At 40.8% G+C, this 21785-nt stretch overlaps 1 protein-coding gene across 3 annotated transcripts in view; it reads right to left on the bottom strand.

Annotated features, from left to right (window-relative positions):
* The window catches only part of ATPsyngamma (ATP synthase, gamma subunit), a 34005-nt gene extending 13047 nt beyond the window's left edge, over nucleotides 1-20958 (bottom strand). Inside the window, exons 1-3 of one of the 3 annotated variants that reach the window (XM_045728941.2) lie at nucleotides 20801-20958; nucleotides 6762-6948; nucleotides 4644-4825 (exon numbers count right to left, since the gene is read on the bottom strand). In XM_045728941.2, the coding sequence (XP_045584897.1) occupies nucleotides 4644-4825; nucleotides 6762-6948; nucleotides 20801-20835 (404 nt within the window). In that variant the 5' untranslated portion in view covers nucleotides 20836-20958. Of the gene's footprint in view, nucleotides 1-4643; nucleotides 4826-6761; nucleotides 6949-7491; nucleotides 7518-20627; nucleotides 20681-20800 lie in introns of those variants that run through there. The other 2 variants (XM_069321642.1, XM_069321643.1) reach the window with 2 other exon arrangements.
* Between the last annotated feature and the right edge of the window lie 827 nt (nucleotides 20959-21785).

Genomic DNA, 21785 nt, shown 5'->3' with positions numbered 1-21785 from the left:
CTATAAATTCCATTTTCTAACCGAAATGGATGGGGATACTCTCAGATTTTTCTCCATGAAATTCCCGTTCTCCCTCACCGAAAATTTTCAGAAAAATTTGAATCTGTATATATCCCCAAAAAAGAATTGAGTCTCGATGAGGGTACAATGGGATGGCGCGGCCGCCTCTCTTTCAAGGTCTACAATCCCAACAAGCCTGATAAATATGGTGTAAAATTTTATATGTTGGCCGAAGGGAAATCAGGCTACATATATAAATTTGATGTGTATTGTGGAATTGGAAAAACGACAGTGGAAACCATGATGGGGTTGATGGCGCCCCTAGTCAACAAGGATTATCATTTGTATATGGATAACTACTATAACTCGGTAAGCCTAACAGAACAATTACGTGAAGTGGTTATATTTAAGTTATATTATATACGTTTTGTAGAGAATTTATTTGCGAATTGTTTGGTACCAGAATGAATATTATATCACAAACTTCTATGAGTAAAAAAAAAAACACAAAGTATGTTTGGGGGTGTGGCGGGTGTGGCTCTGGGTGTGGCGGGCATGTGGCAGTGGGGTTCCCTTTAGCCGTTGATATATCCAACACGTGGGAAATATTTGTATGTGTTATGTATATGTCTGTGTAGGGAATTTTACTGTGATCACTGTCATACAAATTATAAAATGTTTCAACAAGTATAAACATGACAAACATCAAACGAACGAAAACAATGCGTTTGTTTCTGCCGCGAACGCATACTAAGCGACGTGGTTCTATATTTGGCGCTTCTCTTACACATGCTTTGTACAATTGTTATACATTTCATCTTATAGAAAATTTTATTGCGAACACATTGGTATAAAAAAGAAATACGTACATAGAAAAGTAGGGTCAGGAAACGTATAAATGTATAAACTTTCCAAGCATGATTTCCCCCCTGTGTTTTCGCCAGTGCGCTCGCGGCTAACTACTCTCCACTTCACACACTCTTGCGGGTGGGCAATTACCTATATTAAACATTCATATGCATATGTCCGTGTAGAGAATTTTATTGCGATTCCAATGATACCAAAATTAGCGATGTAGGACAACTGTAGGCTTCGCAACCATTAAGAGAGTGGAAACATTTTGTTGCTGTTTGGCGCTCTCGGTGAGTGATCTGCATAGTTTTTTATTTGGTGTTGACACTCCTTATGCTTGTGCGGCATTTTATAGGTATGCTCTTAAAGACAATTTCATTGCGAACACAGTGATACCAAATTTAAATACGTGCGCCTTCAATTATTGTCAGGACAGTCAAAAGAGTGTACACTTTTTCGGTCTTACCGTGTAGGCGCGCGAAGTGCCGAAAGCATCTGGGGTATTGTTTTTTTTTGAGCGCCAAGAGCGCGAAAGTGTTAACACTTGTCTGTAGTAAGACAACAACAGTGTCATTCAAAAAGTCAATGCAACGGCCTGCTACAGCTTTATCTGTGCGAGTTTTTTCAACAAAACTGCAGTTTTTCCCATACTTCACACATTTTCTTAACGAGGAGGGGACTGCCTCTACTCAAAAACTATTTTCTTAGGTTGAACCTTACTACTGACTTTCTTGGGACCCATGGTGTGATATATAATAATTACTTTCAAGCAGAAAAACAATGAAATTCTTTACAAAGAATTCAAGCATGATCGTTACTAGGTGAGAGACACTGGCATACTGAAGCGCGCCACGCTCTCGGTCGACTCATACGCGTACAGAGCACCACTTGGTTTCCGAACTTTAGTTATCCGAAACTTCCAGTTTCCCGATTGGGGTTGGGGAGTCATGCTACCCGAACAAAGTTCGGGTAGGAAGGGGTCCGCCCAGCGTCACGCTGGCTTGTTGTGGTGGGTGGGAGATGGTCCAGTTTGCCCACTGTGACTTCACAGATTCACAGCCTATTATTCCTATTATTTTGAATTGCCATAAGGCTGGAATGTTCATTCTGTGCTTTTGTTTTACATATCTGCACAATCAAGAAACATCTGTGCACCATGTCGGCTCCAAATGCACGCATTGCGTCAGTGATGGCTGACCGGTGGGTGGATGGATGAGGGAGCTTAGGTGGGAGGCAGTATGAGAGAGGGGGAGAATTAGTCAGAAAGGGAGGGAGGGAGAGAGAGATGCTAGGAGGGAGGGGGAGGGAGAGAGAGATGCTAGGAGGGAGGGGGAGGGAGAGAGAGATGCTAGGAGGGAGGGGGAGGGAGAGAGAGATGCTAGGAGGGAGGGGGAGGGAGGGAGAGATGCTAAGAGGGAGGGGGAGGTAGGGAGAGATGCTAGGAGGTAGGCAGGAAGGGACGGAAGTAGTGAGAATTAGGGAGGGAAAGGCAGGCAGGCAGGCACAGGCAGGCTAGCTTGCAGGCAGGCTGGCAGGCAGGGAGTGAGTGGTAGTCACGCGGTTGAACCGCGTGACCTTTAAAAGAGAGTATGGGATGTAGGGGGGGCGGGTGGTGGGGGCGAGACCGGCTCATTCCCGAAGATAAGCCTAGCACACACTACCCGTTAGCATGATGGCAGGCAGGCAGGCTTGCAGGCTGGGAAGGAGGCAGGCAGGCTTGCAGGCTGGGAAGGAGGCAGGCAGGCTTGCAGGCTGGGAAGGAGGCAGGCAGGCTTGCAGGCTGGGAAGGAGGCAGGCAGGCTTGCAGGCTGGGAAGGAGGCAGGCAGGCTTGCAGGCTGGGAAGGAGGCAGGCAGGCAGGGAGGCTTGCAGGCTGGGAAGGAGGCAGGCAGGCTTGCAGGCTGGGAAGGAGGCAGGCAGGCAGGCAGGCTTGCAGGCAGGCTTGCAGGCTGGGAATGAGGCAGGCAGGCAGGCAGGCTTGCAGGCTGGGAAGGAGGCAGGCAGGCAGGCAGGCTTGCAGGCTGGGAAGGAGGCAGGCAGGCAGGCAGGCTTGCAGGCTGGGAAGGAGGCAGGCAGGCAGGAAGCGATATATGGGTGTTGAAGTGAACCATGAACCACGTGACCTCAGAGTGTGTGTGTGTGTGTGTGTGTGTATGGGTTTGGGGTGGGGGGGGAGAGGGGGAGGTGTGTCGGTGGTGGGGGAGGGACCGGCTGACTCCGTAAGCCTAACCACACTCCACAGACCTGTGACCCAGATTTGTTTCTTAAATGTACAGTACTGTACATCATCGTATATTTTAGGCAGGATGTGCCTGCAGGCTGGCAGGATGTGCCTGCAGGCTGGCAGGCAGGCTGGCAGGATGTGCCTACAGGCTGGCAGGATGTGCCTGCAGGCTGGCAGGCAGGCTGGCAGGATGTTCCTGCAGGCTGGCAGGATGTTCCTGCAGGCTGGCAGGCAGGCTGGCAGGATGTTCCTGCAGGCTGGCAGGCAGGCTGGCAGGATATTTCTGCAGGCTGGCAGGCAAGCTGGCAGGCAGGCTGGCAGGATGTGCCTGCAGGCTGGCAGGATATTCCTGCAGGCTGGCAGGCAAGCTGGCAGGCAGGCTGGCAGGATGTTCCTGCAGGCTGGCAGGATGTTCCTGCAGGCTGGCAGGAAACATCCAGAGGATGTTTGCCAGACGTCTTAATAATCAGTTAGGAACAATTAAGGACTTTTATAAAGCGGATCAGCACTTCACTTATTGGCGAGTACAAACAAAACACGGTCGCATTTACGCTATGAACCTGTCGATTTTTCCCCCTAGAGTTTTTTCGTACATTTTTTTTGAAAAATTTCTTTTTACATTTCTAGTTTATTTTTTCCCCTCTATTTCTCGTATACGAACTTACATGTTAACCGACGGGTCTCGTCCCCAAAGGGTTCGGAAACCAAGTGGTGCTCTGTATCAACAAAGTCACAAGTCGAGGCAGAGGTTGTAAGTACAGTAGCGCCTCGATTAACGAATTTAATCCGTTCTGGCACAAAGCTTGTCATGTGAAACGTTCGTCTTGCGAAACAACAACACTGTCGTCAGAGGTGTCTGAGAACCAGCGGGAACGCTAGGAAGCACCATGTACTTTGCTCGTTCACCATGTACTTTGCTCGTTAATCTAGACAAATTTTCTGCGAGCGACTCGCTCGTTACTCGAAATGCTCGTAACTGGAGTCACTCGTCACTCGAGGTTCCACTGTAGTTGAATTTCCCAACGAAATTGGGGTCACAACTCAAAAAAATTAGTAAAGAAAAACTTGAAAAATTCATTCGTAGGTCGAGGTTCCACTATACCGTGTATATATATAAATAATAATACTGTAAATGGAGTCAGTCTTAAAATATGGCAAGAATGGCTTTATTTTCAAATATAATTGCTCAGAACATAAAGAGGAAACTACAGAAGACGTACTGGAATGTTTAAGGCAGCTCTTATTTACACCAAATTAAACTTACTCTGTCTAACCTATGCTTTATAAACAATCCAGTGTCTGTGTTACCCTATAATCTACTCCTTCACTCTAACCTTATTTCCAAACAAGTGTTTAACAAAATCTTTTCTGAATCTAAACTTGGCCAATGTACAGTATACTCATTTTGCATGAAATGCACTATGGTTATCATGACAAAGATATGAAAAACACATGATCTGTGCTCACCAGTTTTTTCAAAGATCCAACTTGAAATGATATATAAAACACAATCATAAATCAGAGTATCAACAGCCAAAGAGGCAAAGCCCAAAATGAGCAGCACTCACCTGGTAAGCTGGGCTCGAGACTTATCACCTATACATATAATGGCAGCATTTGAATCATCATCTTTTAACTCTGCCTTAATGTGCTTGCAGACGTTTGAATGAATTGCACCACACAGGCCTCGATCACTGCTACAAGCCACAATTAACTTTTTGGGCTTATCCTCCTCACCCTTTACCTCTGCCTGTAGAAATAAATTATATAAGATTCAATACACACACACCTGGCATGTATTTCAACAGCTTTCTGTAACCACAGCAGTTTGTGAGGTATGCTGCCTTTCACTAGAATTTAAGATACAATAAATTTGATTGGTGTGTTGAATTTAAGGAATAATACAAGAACAGGCAAGAACACTGATGATGGGACTGGATATAAACACAAAAGTATGGGAAAGTGCCAGACAAGGACGCTGGTTCTAATCGAATGCTCATGGAAAGGGGCAAACCTTTGTCGTCTGTAGAAGACAAAGCAACCAAGCTAGATGAAGCTGTGACAGATGTCATTCATGCAACAGCAGGTATTGAAGCCAGTGAGGAAGGTCAATCAAACAATGTGCAAACAAACTGGTATGTAAACTAAACTGATGGACACCAGAAATGCTAGCAAAAATATTAGACTTGATAAGACAAAGGGAAATGACTCACCACCAACACTAAATCTGGCCCTGTGTTTTTGAAGCAAAACTTCAAAAGGATAGAGTATCAATCACTATGAGTCACCAAACAATTATGTTTGATTTCATAGGAGAGTAGGAAAGGGGAAGTTAGACCAAGACCAGAAATGTGCAGAAGTTATGGAACAGTTCATCAGTCAGGAAAGCAACAATTTAAAAACAGGCAAAAAGTGAAAGGTTAACTTAAGTGGTAGCATTGCTATAAAGGAGGAAAAATCAGTAAATCTAAAACTCAGGATACAAGGAAGCATTCCAGTCATTTCCTTAAACTTTTATTCTGCAGTCTGCTAGTGTTTTAGTGCCCCTTTCCCCCTTCTGCCCGACACCTGGCATCAGGTGGAAGCTTCAGAAGCAGGCGGAAGCATTCAGCTGTTCCAAGCATAGGGCGCCTGACAGTTGAGTGGACAGTGCTTCGGATTCATAGTCCTGAGGTTCCGGGTTCAATCCCTGGTGGAGGCGGAGACAAATGGGCAAAATGTTTCTTTTATTTACCCTGATGCCCCTGTTACCTAGCAGCAAATAGGTATCTGGGAGTTAGACAGCTGCTACGGGCTGCTTCCTGGGGGGGGGGGGGGGTGTAAAAAAAAAAAAAAAGGAGGCCTGGTCGAGGACCGGGCCGCAGGGACACTAAGCCCTGAAATCATCTCAAGATGACCTCAAGATAAAACATACAAGTGGGGGAAGGTTATCAATGGAGATTGTATTAAATAACTAAATCCTAATACCAAATATTACTAGATAAAAGAATTAAAAATCAGCAGCACTTAAAGTATAATGTCCAGTATAGTCCTAGTAGTGTTGCTAATCCCTCCACATGGCCTGGGAAGGTCGACCCACTCACAAAGTGTGATTTGAAGCCTGCATCATACAACCCGTTCTCGCACTTTTGTATAGTCAATATTGACTTATTAAATACGTACATATGTGACATACTAAACATACTAGTTTACCCTGAAAAGCTTCATAGAAAACACCGACCTTACCTAACCTTCTTAGTATGTTAAGATAAGCATCTTATTGCTTCGTAATTACAATTATTACTTAACCTATTATAGGTATAACCTATACCTATTATATATAGGTATAGGTTATACCTATATATAATAGGTAACCTATACCGAAGCATCTTATTGCTTCGTAATTACAATTATTACTTAACCTATTATAGGTATAACCTATACCTATTATAGGTATAGGTTAAGTAATAATTGAAATTACGAAGCAATAAGATGCTTATCTTAACATACTAAGAAGGTTAGGTAAGGTCGGTGTTTTCTATGAAACTTTTCAAGATAAACTAGTATGTTTAGTATGTCACATATGCACGTATTTAATAAGTCAATATTGGCGGTAAGATAGTACGAGAACGGGTTGCATCATAAAGCAAAACATGTTGAGAAACAAATTACAATTGTCTGATAACAGAAATGAAGTAATCAAGTACCTTCTCGTAAAAAGCAGAAGTCCCTGCACCATACGGCCGGGCAGGCTTCAATTCCCTTTCAGCTCTTGCATATTTGGCTGCTGACACCATCTTCATAGACTGGGTAATCTTCTGGATATTCTTAACAGACTTCAGGCGCATGGCAATGGCCTTTAAGGTGGCCATACCACGCACCTGCTGCTGCCCACTGTTGAGACAAACACAAAATATAATATATACTGTATAAATTATGAATTAAGCACATCTTCCTGTAATAATTAGTACCTGGTTCCCAACTTCATGACGGTGGAAGGCATCAGCTTAGAGATAAGGAAATGGTAGAGGAAATGATTGAAAAAGGGTCAAGCACACTTCTTTATACCTGCTGTGCCTAGGGACCACAAAAAAAAAAAAAAAAAAAAAAAAAAAGTGCAATCCCCATTCATTTGGGTATTGATATTCTCTCCACCAGTGCTTCACATGGCTCCTGGTGCCCTTATCACCTGGGGTCACAGGCAAATTTATAGATTCATCCCCATCCCCCCACCCCCACATTTTCTGATTGGATCAGTGACAACAGCATGATTTTTATATCCACAGCATTGGATATGTATTAGATATTTGATATTTATTTTGATATATATTGATATATTTGATATATATTGATATATTTGATATATATTGATATATTTGATATATATTGATATATATTGTAACACTGTAAAAGTGTTTGGTTTAGGTTAATACATACATAGAGTACATGAGTCACAGACAAGGATCTGAGAGGCACCAGTTGTCTGCCTGAGATCTCACACCTCAAAGCGTTAATGACCTCAAGTGACCTGAGGTCAGATCATGATTCTGATCAGGTCATCATTCTGATCAGGTCAGAATTTCACCTTGCTTCCGCTAAGCTTATAATTGTAGTCTGGTAGCCTTCAAACATGCCGACGTTTAAGGAGTGGCTTGGTAGAGTGCCGGAGGCTATCTATTTGTGGGCGGAGTTAGCTACTAGGTTCCCCAATAAATACTCGGAGAACTATCGAGCATGAAGCATTAACAGACAGAACAGCAGACGAGCCAGTAGAGAAGACGTCCCTAGCAGGGAGGCTGTCGGCCGGTAGGGGCGAGACAGTCTCTGTCAAGCTACAGACCCCCCCCCCCTCTCTATTCAACTTAGACTCAGTCCTCGGTGAGTGAACAGTAAGGTGACTTGGTCGTGTTTTACAAGTGTTGTGTGATGATCAGGGGCAGTCAGTTGTAGTGCTCTCAGATTCTTGGAGGATGACTCACTTTGAATATTAATTGTGGGAAAAACCTGCTGGGATTGATATAAGAGGAGACTACCAGGGACTTGTACTGAAATAAATTAAAAATTCACTGTCTGCTAATTAATTCAACTAAAATCTCTAGCTAGGGTTGTAAATCCTAGATCCTCTTTTCCTAATGACAAACTATAGGCTGTAAGGGACAGGTGGGGTGAATGACTTGTTGATAGAAGTTCCAATCCACCTGTAGACAGGGATCTCACATCAGCTTGTATTTTATACAAGGATAAGATTTGATAAATTCAGTTATCTGACTGAACACTGGCTCTGTTTAAATCAGGGATTTAAACATACATAGTCTAACCTAGCACCATAACTTAACAGCCAATAGATTCTTATACTATAAACAACAAATTAAATTGTAAAAGTATAAATAAATGACCTTAAATGTAGTCTTAATACTATTAACTTAGTACTAGAAATTATATTCAATTAAATGAACTTATATGATAACTTAAAAATAACTAAGCAAGCAATTGATAACTTAATTTATATATTCAAATATATATGCAGACATATTCACTTATATGATACAGTTAGCTTGAGTGAATCTCTTCCAACGCTGTAGACACTTGTGAGGTTTTTACTTATTGAGGCTGAATTCTTTTCTGACAGAATGGACACTCATGAGGTTCAGTGCTTGGATAAGATTCACAGCTACACTACAATTTTAATAAACTTACTGAAATGTGAGGCTTAGCCTCGCTTTTTAACCAACAGACAGATTTATAGGATATTAAAGCTACACAAGCATACAATTGGCCAATCATACACCAAATAACCTTCAATATACTTCTCTGCCAGTCGGGGTGCCTGTCTGACAAGTTTGCCAGACTGATTAACTCTCTCTTGTTGAGTTTAGGCACGATATTTTGCTACAGCGTTGCTGTATGATGATCTGGTAGTGTTGCTACGTGATTATCCTGCAGTTGCAGAAGAATGATTCGAGATAAAGGTTTATGAATGAAGGTGGAGGAAACCGTGTCACTGATCTCCACTATACACTATTTTATGTGAATGTTCTAGGATTTTCCTTGTAGATATTGTCCAGGTACTCCCCCAGTTCTAGAGAGTATTCACTGGCGATAAAAAATATTAGATAAGGTGTCCTTGAGCTGGTAATGTTCGCTAAGGATCAGTCACTTGTTCACTCATTTGTAAACAAACGCGGAGTGCCGCGAGGCATCGTCGTGGGCGCTTCACTCCCCCCATCGCCCTGCCATGCTCTCTGAGCACGGTAGCCTTCTATGAATATTGATTGATTATTTTTACAGTCTAGACTTATGATTAAGATAAGATGTGATTATAATATAATTAGATATAAGATTTAAAGATTATAAGTAGTATTTGAAAGTACCACTGAATCTTATTAAGGATTCGATTTTTAATCCTACCGGATGTTGAATCAATGTTCCAATAGTTTTTTAATTAAGAAGTCCTTCTAGAAGCTTCTGGATCCTTGAGAAATCATGTACAAAGTCACGTAGGCATCAAAAGGGCCCCTGTTGCGTACGTGTTCATGGTGCCATTGTCATCCAGGATCAAGCTATAATGAATCTTTAATGATTCAAATATGATTTGATACGATTTAGATATGATTTTGATATGATTTAGATATGATATAGAAATTATACATTTCTTAGATGATTATTAGATATGGTGGGTAAAAATTTCCCACATCTTCCAGAGGGAGAGAACTGGCACAGAGTCCAATACTTAGGACAATAGTAACCATATGTATTTATTTACTCTCCATTGGATTGATAATACAAGTGCAAATTTTGCTTGCACTTTTGTGCTGCTGTCCGTTGTGGACGATTGTGTCTGTTAGGAGTCTGTGGGTCTTGTGGAGTTAGAGTGTCTTGAGGTCTCTCAGGATCTAACTGCAGCTGGCTCACTGATTCCATGTGGATGAGTTTGTCCAATGTCTTCAGGGAAGTTGTTCCTTTAGACAGGATTTTGACTATTCTCAAAATCCCCTGACTATCCGGATGGACTGAGACAACTTTACCTAATGGCCAGTCAGCCCTAGGGCCATCACTGTCTACCAAGACAATATCGCCAGGTTGGAGATTAGCTATATTATGTGGGACGTTGGCCCCATAGTGATGTTCTCGTAGAGATGTAAGATATTCTTTTGTCCAAACATCATTCCATTTTTGGATTATGCTGGACAGATGCTTATACCCCTGAACCAACTCGCTCTCACCCACATATGAGGGATCTCTGATCTCATCATCCACTAGAGATGGTACTGGAGACAGAAGTCTTCCATACATTAGGTGGGCAGGACTTAATGGCTCATGTTGAGTGGGATCCTCAGACAAGTAAGTCAACGGCCGGTTATTCACCCTTGATTCTATTTCCGTGATTACTGTCTGGAGTTCTTGAAGATTGATTTTCTGACGGTGTAGAGATTTTCTCAAGGATCTTTTTACAGTTCCTATTAACCGTTCATAAAATCCTCCGTGCCATGGGGCTCTCGGAGGGATAAATTTCCATCTGCAATGACGCTGTTCCAGTGTGGAAGTAACTGCAGGATGGGAACAGATTTCCCGTAGACATGCTTCTCCAGCTACCAAGTTTGCTCCGTTATCTGAAATCATCAGCTTAGGGCATGATCGGCGTGCTGCGAATCTGCGGAAAGCTTGAATAAATGATTGAGCAGTCATATCGGGTGTTACCTCTAGATGTACTGCCCTGGTGGTAGCACAGGTGAACAGACAGATGTATGCCTTGATAGGTTGCTTATCTGCAGTCCCTGTTAGATATATTGCTCCTGTATAATCTACTCCTGTCGTTTCGAAAGGTTGTAGATGGACCACTCGTTCCTTTGGTAGGGGTGGTGGCCCTGGATAAGAGCAAGTTCTTGCATCGTACCTTCGGCATATCATGCAATTCTTCAAGATTGATTTGACTGACTGTCTTCCCTGAGGAATCCAGTACTGCTGTCTGATTTGTGTGAGTGTGTCTAACACTCCTCCATGTTTGATGATTTGTTGATGTGTATGCAACACAATCAACCTTGTGATCCAATGATTTTTTGGTAAAAGCCATGGATGCACGGTATCTAGATTGATATCTGCGTGTTTAAGTCTCCCTCCACAACGCAGAATGTTGTGATTTTCTTGGTCTATCCACAGACCGAGATTGTGTTTTAACTTATGCGGAAGATTTTCATAGTTATTCCCATAAGTTTCTCTCTGGGCTTGTCTTACCCAATAGATAAGTGCATCAGGAAAAGTGTATTTTATACCTTTTTTCCTGAGATAATGAAACACGTTCTGTGTTACATTGATTAATTTGATGAGCGAGGAGTAACGAGTACAATCCAAGACTGATATTTGAGCTTGCTGCCTGGTGGTAGTTATGGTTTGTGTCGTAATGACGTGTGGCTTTTGTTCAGGCCAACTACCATTCACTAACCATCGAGGCCCATGAAACCAAATATCTGCCTTTGCAAACTGTTTAAATGTCATACCTCTTGATAAGAGATCAGCTGGATTATCCTTTGTTGGTACATGCAACAATTGAAAGCCTGCGGAAATTTCTTTAATTTCCGAGACGCGATTTTTTACATATGGAGTTGGACAGTTGTCGTTTCGTACCCATTGTAAGACAGCTTCATTGTCAGACCATATAATGACATCTTTGATGTTCATGGTAGACAAGACTTGTTTGATATGCACAGCTAAGCGTGTACCAGTTAGCAGTGCTGTTAGTTCCATCTGAGGCAAAGTCCTCTTTTTTAATGGAGCGACTCTGGCCTTAGAGGTGATAAGATAAGATTGATTAGAAGTCACTAAGTAAGCACAAGCTCCAAAAGCTTTGGCTGACGAGTCTGCGAATACATGTAGTGATACTTCTTCATTTTCCTCGACTATGTGTCTCGGAAAGATTATCTTTTCAACTAAAGTTTGTTCTTGAGCCACTTCCATCCAAGCTTTTTGTAACTGGATTGGTAGTGGATCATCCCAACCAACCTTAGCTTTCCATGCTTGTTGCACCAATAAACGCCACTTGATAGTCAAAGGATTTAGTAGACCCAGTGGGTCGAATACTTTGCTAACTTGTGAAAGCAAATCCCTTTTTGTAGTGATGTTGTAATTTACTGGCACGGATTTGATCGATATTGTGTCCGAGATTAAATCCCAATCCATACCTAACACCTTTTGTGATTCTGGTACGTGATATTCAGGGTAATCTCTTGCTATTTGATTATTCAATGTTGCATTATTAGAGGCCCAAGATTGTAGTGGCATGTTTGCACCTTGTAGCTCCTTGTTAGCCTCTTGATATAATTGTAACAGTTCAGTAGTACTGTTAACTGTCCCTTGAAAATTATCTACATATAGATTTTGACTGATTTCAGTCTTACAGGGACTTGATGATTTCTTCAGATGAGTATCTAGAGTTGCTTGCAATAGAAATGGACTGCTTGTCGCGCCGAAAAGAACTGAAGAGAATCTGAAAGTCACTACAGGACTATTGACATCATCTGGGTTCTCTACCCATAGAAACTTAGTGAAGTCTCTATCTTCTTCCTGTAAGCCAACTCTTAGAAAGGCCTTACTTATATCTGCTGAATACGCATATTTGTTAAGTCTAAACTTCAACAGTATGTCATACAATTTCTGAGTTAGACTTGGACCTGTTTGCAAACAATCATTTAGACTGATTCCTTGGGGTCCAGATTTAGAGCTACAATTAAAAACTATCCGTAAAGGAGTTGTTTTTGATTCTCTCATTACAGCCATGTGTGGTAAAAAATGGCCTATTCGCGTATTGTCATGTTTCACGACTTCGATGAATTTATTCTTTAATTGTTGAGCAATAATCTCATGATAGAGTTTTAAATGCTCAGGCCTTTTTCTTAGCTTTGCTAGTTGCGATTTAAATTGACTATAAGCCATGTGATAATTGGTAGGTAAGGTTTTATGGTTGATTTTCCATGGTAGCCTTACCCAGTACTGTCCATCATAGTACTGTACAGTTTCTAAGTATTGATTATATGCACAGACATCATCAGGACTTGGTTGTTCAGGAATTATTCCTATGGCATCAAGTTCCCACAATTGAGGTACAGATTCTAATCCATCATCAATCATGTGGGGGATTTTAAGTGGTGACTGTTCTTTGCCTAGTCATGCCACTATTACAGTTTCTGTATGATGTGATTTTTCAGGAGTTGAAGGTTCAAGATCTAGTATAGGTCCTGTCATCAATATGCCTCCTGCTGATTTGAGTATATTCATACCCATAGATTCTTCTGATCCTAGAATGAATCGATGATAGTAGTCAGCTCCAATCAGGATTCCGATATCCCCTATGTAGTCAGAATCGAGCAGAGGATCTGCTAATTGTATTCCTTTTTCTTTTAGGAATTTAATTGTGGCTGTCAGACCAGTCACTTCCATTTCAGTAGGAATTTTATCAACTACTATGGCTTCTACTGTCCTTTGGGATGTACCTAGACAGACATCGAGTTTTACTACTGGAAAGGTTCTACGACCAGAATTAGTAAAAAACCCTGATATGGATGTAGATACTTGCTTTGAAGATTTAAGTTGTAAATCTTCTGCCATCTTTTTACTGATAAAGGTTTTCTGTGACCCTTGATCAAAAAAGCCTCTAGTTGGAATACAAATTCCTTGATTGCATAGTTCTAGCTGTGCAGTAGGCAATATGGCTGCTGTAACAATTTCTGTATCCAAGTCGTTGACATTGCTCATTACTGTACAGAATTGTACGGCTGTTGTGGTATTATCATCTTTGGGCTTTGCCTGAGATGCATGTTGATTATTGGAAGTCTGTGATCTGGATTGAGTGTTAATATCACCACAGAGTGCTGTGTGATGTACACTTTTATGACAATATTGGCAGTTCTGCAATTGAGTGATACACTCACTAGTATCGTGCTTCCGTAGACAACGGATGCACCTGTTCAGAGATTTCAGTCGATCGATTCGACTGGCACGGCCTACATAAACTGTGCATTGATAAATGGTATGTGCTTCTTGACAGAATAAACATTTTGGGGCACTTGTAGCTCCTTTTGTCTTATCTGTCTTAGGAGCTTGGTTTCCTACAGTTCTGTTAACTGTGGGGGATATAGCATAAGAGCCAACATTATTCTGTTTCCACTTTGCAGAAGAGGAGTTTTGTTGCCTTGATTTTTGACTGCCATTCTGGACATTTTTGCTTTTGTCCGTGGATTCACCTTTGGGGATTTTTTCTTGAGATCTAAGTTTTCCTCGGCTTCGTAATCTTTGTACGTAAGCTCGAAGTCCATCAATGATTTGGCTTTGTGATAAGATGTTGGTGTTATAATGAGTGCATAGGCTGTCTATGACCTCATTTGGAAGTTTCCTTTGAATGATTAACTTTATAAGCCACTCTGCATCACCTACAGGTACTTTTGTACTGAGGGCTTTGATGATTGATTCTATAGACAATCGAAATGATTGTAGTGACTCATAACTTTTATTTGGAGAGGGTAAATCCAATAATTTGTATGAGAGACGTGCAATTGCAGTCTCCTTATCACTGTAGTTATCTTGTAACAACTGTAAGGCATGGTCGTAATCATCATCTGTTAATGACAAATTAGCAATGACCTGCCTTGCCTCTCCCCGTAACTGGCCTTGCAAATATTGAAACTTTGTCGCCTTTTTGAGAGAGGGCTTGGAATTTATTATAGAATCAAAGTGTCTCCAGAAGGTATCCCAATCGTCTTCATCCTTGCCCTCAAAATATGGTAATTGTACCTTTGGGAGCTCTGCGGCTATATGTGTGATAGTTGCATTGCTCTGTTGAGTGGATGAGCTCACATTGGATTGGGTTCCTGCTTGAGATATTTGTTTGATTAAAGGATCAAGTTGATCTTGGATTTTATCTTCATACATTGTCATTTCAACGACAATTTCCTGAAGTTCCTTTCGGGTTAAATCTGCATTAGCCATTTCTGTTAGATAAATCTCTGCATGGCGTTTGATTTGTTCATACTTATCCACAGCTGCTTTTACTCTGGTATTCAGAATTATTAAATCAGGAGATGGTTGCCTAGCCAACTTTTGACATTTGTCAATCAGTTGAGTTAGGTGATTTTGCAGACCATTAAGTGTCCTCCTATTTCCTGTTTCAGCTGCTGGTGGAACACTGTCAGCCATTTTGACCTTTTCCGAGTTTTGGAGATTCCGAGATTTTTCTCTTTTTTCTGATAAATATGTTTGATGTTAATGTATTTTGATAAATGAGCTTTCCTGTCTACTTAGGTAATGATTCCAAAGATCGTCCTTCATTTCCTCCCTGGAATCTGGTTGTAGCAGGTGTTCAATTATCAAAAGTATTGTAATAATTTGATTTGTGACCCGAATGCACGAATGCACCAAGTTGGTAAATCTTGTAATGATTTTTTAAAAATAGTAAATGGCACTATTTTTGCAAAGTTATTACAAAATCTGTTACCATAATAATTGTTAGATAAAATACAGTAGAATGTCTACTGGTTTTACCTGGAATAGGGTATGATATAGTTGATTATAGATAGATTGTAATGATGCTCTTACAGTGATGATAACACTTTTTTAAAGAATATTATGTAATGAGCAGCTCTGAAAATCAGTAGATTGGAGATAATGCTAGATAATACACTTAAATATATATGTATTGTTACCACAATGAGGTAGATAATGGTATTTTATGATTAAGATGCAGTTGTGTCTTTGACACTGATATACTTAATTACTGAGGTTTCTTAACACAAAACAGTATCAGTTTGTTATGAATGCTTACTAGTTAATGGATATGGTGGCTTAAGCCACTGCAAACTATTTGTTTACTTAGATATATAGCTATGATAAATATTGGCTGATAGCTAGGTTAGGCTAGAATATGTAAGAATTATTCCAATGCAAAATCAAGAAGTTTCTTATCTATTTGGCACTGAAATATTCGGTAAACAAATGATCATAAATATCTAGGTACAAAGGACCATTATTATCTAGGTTCGAAGGACCATTAATGTGGGAAAAACCTGCTGGGATTGATATAAGAGGAGACTACCAGGGACTTGTACTGAAATAAATTAAAAATTCACTGTCTGCTAATTAATTCAACTAAAATCTCTAGCTAGGGTTGTAAATCCTAGATCCTCTTTTCCTAATGACAAACTATAGGCTGTAAGGGACAGGTGGGGTGAATGACTTGTTGATAGAAGTTCCAATCCACCTGTAGACAGGGATCTCACATCAGCTTGTATTTTATACAAGGATAAGATTTGATAAATTCAGTTATCTGACTGAACACTGGCTCTGTTTAAATCAGGGATTTAAACATACATAGTCTAACCTAGCACCATAACTTAACAGCCAATAGATTCTTATACTATAAACAACAAATTAAATTGTAAAAGTATAAATAAATGACCTTAAATGTAGTCTTAATACTATTAACTTAGTACTAGAAATTATATTCAATTAAATGAACTTATATGATAACTTAAAAATAACTAAGCAAGCAATTGATAACTTAATTTATATATTCAAATATATATGCAGACATATTCACTTATATGATACAGTTAGCTTGAGTGAATCTCTTCCAACGCTGTAGACACTTGTGAGGTTTTTACTTATTGAGGCTGAATTCTTTTCTGACAGAATGGACACTCATGAGGTTCAGTGCTTGGATAAGATTCACAGCTACACTACAATTTTAATAAACTTACTGAAATGTGAGGCTTAGCCTCGCTTTTTAACCAACAGACAGATTTATAGGATATTAAAGCTACACAAGCATACAATTGGCCAATCATACACCAAATAACCTTCAATATACTTCTCTGCCAGTCGGGGTGCCTGTCTGACAAGTTTGCCAGACTGATTAACTCTCTCTTGTTGAGTTTAGGCACGATATTTTGCTACAGCGTTGCTGTATGATGATCTGGTAGCGTTGCTACGTGATTATCCTGCAGTTGCAGAAGAATGATTCGAGATAAAGGTTTATGAATGAAGGTGGAGGAAACCGTGTCACTGATCTCCACTATACACTCTATTTTATGTGAATGTTCTAGGATTTTCCTTGTAGATATTGTCCAGGTACTCCCCCAGTTCTAGAGAGTATTCACTGGCGATAAAAAATATTAGATAAGGTGTCCTTGAGCTGGTAATGTTCGCTAAGGATCAGTCACTTGTTCACTCATTTGTAAACAAACGCGGAGTGCCGCGAGGCATCGTCGTGGGCGCTTCACTCCCCCCATCGCCCTGCCATGCTCTCTGAGCACGGTAGCCTTCTATGAATATTGATTGATTATTTTTACAGTCTAGACTTATGATTAAGATAAGATGTGATTATAATATAATTAGATATAAGATTTAAAGATTATAAGTAGTATTTGAAAGTACCACTGAATCTTATTAAGGATTCGATTTTTAATCCTACCGGATGTTGAATCAATGTTCCAATAGTTTTTTAATTAAGAAGTCCTTCTAGAAGCTTCTGGATCCTTGAGAAATCATGTACAAAGTCACGTAGGCATCAAAAGGGCCCCTGTTGCGTACGTGTTCATGGTGCCATTGTCATCCAGGATCAAGCTATAATGAATCTTTAATGATTCAAATATGATTTGATACGATTTAGATATGATTTTGATATGATTTAGATATGATATAGAAATTATACATTTCTTAGATGATTATTAGATATGGTGGGTAAAAATTTCCCACATTAATCTTTAACATTTTAAGTGGTTTGCTTATATTATGATACTTAGTATGTGAAATATATGAACTTATTATTTAAATCGTCTTTGTTCCCTAGAGCTTTGAGTTGAGGTGAGAAAGCCTCGGTGATTACTAGATTCAAGATATTAATGAGTACATGTTTGGAGTTGATACATGGTACAGAGGGAACATACTAATAATGAACTCATGATAACATCCTTTGAGAATTTTGTGATACAGGCAAGTTCCATTCCTTGTCTTGTATGTAATGATCATGAATGGATGGTGGCAGCATTTCGTCTTCTACTATCTACTCTTCTACTTCTACTATCTACTCTTCTACTCCTACCTATCTACACCTCTCCCTCCACCCCTCTCTGAACTCTCACTTTCAACTAATGACCCTCCTCGCTCCTCCCACCTCTCTCCCTCTCACCCCAAGCCCTCACTAATTACTTCACTATTCATTTCTTTCCTTTCGTTTCCTCTTATACGTTTGTGGCAATGATTCTGTATTCTAGAGTTCTCTCTAGAGTTTTGGGTAGCTGGTCCAGTTACGGCGCCTTGTAGTCTTAGCACCTAGGTAGTCAAATACCTAGGTTACAAGGTGTTGAACGAGAGAGGTTGCCTTAGGAACTCTGGGAGTGCTCTAGAATAGTTAGCTAACTGGGGACGGGATAACGGACTAGAGAGAGCTGTTTCCCCCGGCCTCGTTAGTTAACTGGGGGGTGGAATAATGGACAAGATAGAGCTATTTCCCCCACACCCCCGTTACAATATTGATATATTTGATATATATTGATATATTTGATATATATTGATATATTTGATATATTGATATATATTGATTTATTTTTATATTTTGATATATTACATTGGATATTTTATATCCACAGCACAGTCTCCATTGCGTAGTGGCAAGACACTCGCCTGGCATTCTGCGGGCGCTTTATCCTGGGTTCGTATCCTGGCCGGGGAGGATTTATTGGGTGCAAATCCTTAACTGTAGCCTCTGTTTAACTCAACAGTAAAATGGGTATTTGGTTGTAAAAACTATTCTTCGCAGGGGTCTTATTCCAGGGAACGTAGGATTAAGGACTTGCCCGAAACGCTACGCGTACCAGAATGTAAGAACTCTTTGTGTGTATATATATACAGTATATATATATAAATAAAAAAGTAATGGGCATTTGGCTCTTGCTCTGCCCAGTTAAAGTAGAAGACTGTAAATGCTTAGAATTTATGTAATAATCATTTTCCACTTAAAATCTTTAGAATTTTATATTCAAATGCAAACCTTATTGCATGGCCTTTATCATCAGATGTAATGAACAAGGGTAGACACCTAGTAATGTGCATTGTGGGTACAATATTACTCAGATACTGGTGCCATAATAACTCATGATCTTGCTCTAAGCTAGCAAAATTACTTCTTTAAATGTAATTAAAAGACTAAAATACAATAAAATTGTACACAAATGTCTATTTTTAACCAATTGACAAAGTTATGTAAATTATTAGATCAGGATAGAATAGGCCTTTGTTGGATTGGATAGATTTTAAAATCCAGTGGCAAGTGGAATAACATTTTAAGTGACATATTGCACCATAACATATCAGCATGCTATATTAACTTCAATATAAGTATCAGATCTCATTTCTCAGCACTCAAGTACAAGCAATTGAACATGGCTTGCCGATGCTGATCATCAGCCAATACAATACTGCCAGATCCGTTTTGAGAGCCAATTACATAGGATGACAACTCACTAAACAGGGCCAATATGTAAACGTGTATTCCAGCTCCGTAGCTTCCCTGATAACCCCATCACGTTAACATACTGACAAGCTTTTCAGGGTATGGTCAAAATATACACAGCATTTTGACAAAAGCTCAGTCTCTAAGTGTCAGTCATTTATTTTGTTGGGGAAGGTGGGGTTGTTTTCAGGTTTGGCAGGTTTAAAATCCACTGGCGAAGTCTTGTGCACAATGTGACTAGCATTATTTTTGTTATTATTATTTTATATATACTGTACATATACTGTATATATATATATACATACATGTACACACACTACACACACACAGTATATATTATATATAATGAGAGTTCTTACATTCTTGTAAAACCACTAGCACGCATAGCATTTTGGGGAGGTCCTAATCTTAGTTTTTTCCCCGAAATACTACTCGCCAAATCGTTTACCCATTCACTTCTGGGTGAATAGAGGCTACAGTTAAGGATTAGCGCCCAGTTAATCCTCCCCGGCCAGGATATAAACCCAGGCCAATTTTTTTTAATTATCAGGGGAAAGTGCCAAGCCATTATGACTTTACAGCACTGGGAAGGAGTCAGGATTACGATTTGGGATGGGACGGGGGGGAAGGAATGGTACCCAATTACTTTGACGTTGGGGATTGAACACCGACCTGTATGAAGCGAGACCGTCGCTCTACCGTCAAACCCAGGCCAAAGTGCCTGCCAAACGCCAGGTGGATGTTTTACCACTGCACCACGGAGATCGCATCTAACCATCTCTCGTATATTAAAAACATTCACAATGTATAACTATACAATGTATAACTATGGAATACAGGTCACTTAATACCCATGAGTGTTCGCCAAAAAGATTTTAAAATCTATCCAACCCAATCATGATACAGTTTTATCACTAGGGAGGCGTTGAAATACCTGTGATAGATTCACGTCACAAAATATTAAAGATCTCATATATCACTTAAGACCCCGATACGGGAGCACGAGGGCATAGGATAACCTATCCCAAAGGAGTCCCTGCCAAGCTCACCAGGTTAAGACCTATCCAACAATGTTTACATTTGTATCAGCTGATGCTTGCCGGCCATGGAAGCCATTTTCGCTTCCCATTTCTCGACCTAATATCTACGTTGTACTCGCTAGTTCTCTCCTCTCGAGCCCTGAACATGAAAGAGAGAGATGCTTCGGCATGCATAAGCTAACATTTCGCCCGGGGCAGACGCTTCTCTTACTTGTAATTGACGAGAATAGTCGCCCGGCGGAACATCCTGACTGACTTGACGACCGACCCGCAAGACACCGGGACGGCTGCCGCTGCTTCACTCTCTCCCCGCCGGACTCGAGACCTCGTGAACCCCGACACTCACTCACCAACCCTGACACTTACTCACCAACCCTGATACTTACTCACCAACCCTGACACTCACTCATCAACCCCGACACTTACTCACCAACCCTGACACTCACTCATCAACCCTGAAACTCACTCATCAACCTTGACACTTACTCATCAACCCTGACACTCACCAACCCTGACACTCACCAACCCTGACACTTACTCACCAACCCTGACACTCACTCATCAACCCCGACACTTACTCACCAACCCTGACACTCACTCATCAACCTTGACACTTACTCATCAACCCTGACACTCACCAACCCTGACACTTACTCATCAACCCCGACACTTACTCACCAACCCTGACACTCACTCATCAACCCTGAAACTCACTCATCAACCTTGACACTTACTCATCAACCCTGACACTCACCAACCCTGACACTCACCAACCCTGACACTTACTCACCAACCCTGACACTTACTCACCAACCCTGACACTCACTCATCAACCCCGACACTTACTCACCAACCCTGACACTCACTCATCAACCCTGAAACTCACTCATCAACCTTGACACTTACTCATCAACCCTGACACTCACCAACCCTGACACTTACTCACCAACCCTGACACTTACTCACCAACCCTGACAGTTACTCACTAACCCTGACAGTTACTCATCAACTCTGACACTCACTCATCAACCTTGACACTCACTCATCAACCCTGACACTCACTCATCAACGCTAACACTATCAACTCTGACACTCCCTCATCAACCTTGACACTCATCAACCCTGACACTCACACATCAACCCTGACACTCACACATCAACCCTGATACTCACACATCAACCCTGATACTCACACA

Source organism: Procambarus clarkii, chromosome 10 (genome assembly GCF_040958095.1).
Source record: "Procambarus clarkii isolate CNS0578487 chromosome 10, FALCON_Pclarkii_2.0, whole genome shotgun sequence".
Classification (NCBI taxonomy): domain Eukaryota; kingdom Metazoa; phylum Arthropoda; class Malacostraca; order Decapoda; family Cambaridae; genus Procambarus; species Procambarus clarkii.
The sequence above is the reverse complement of the archived record's forward strand: the minus strand, read 5'-3'. Positions and strand labels throughout refer to the sequence as shown.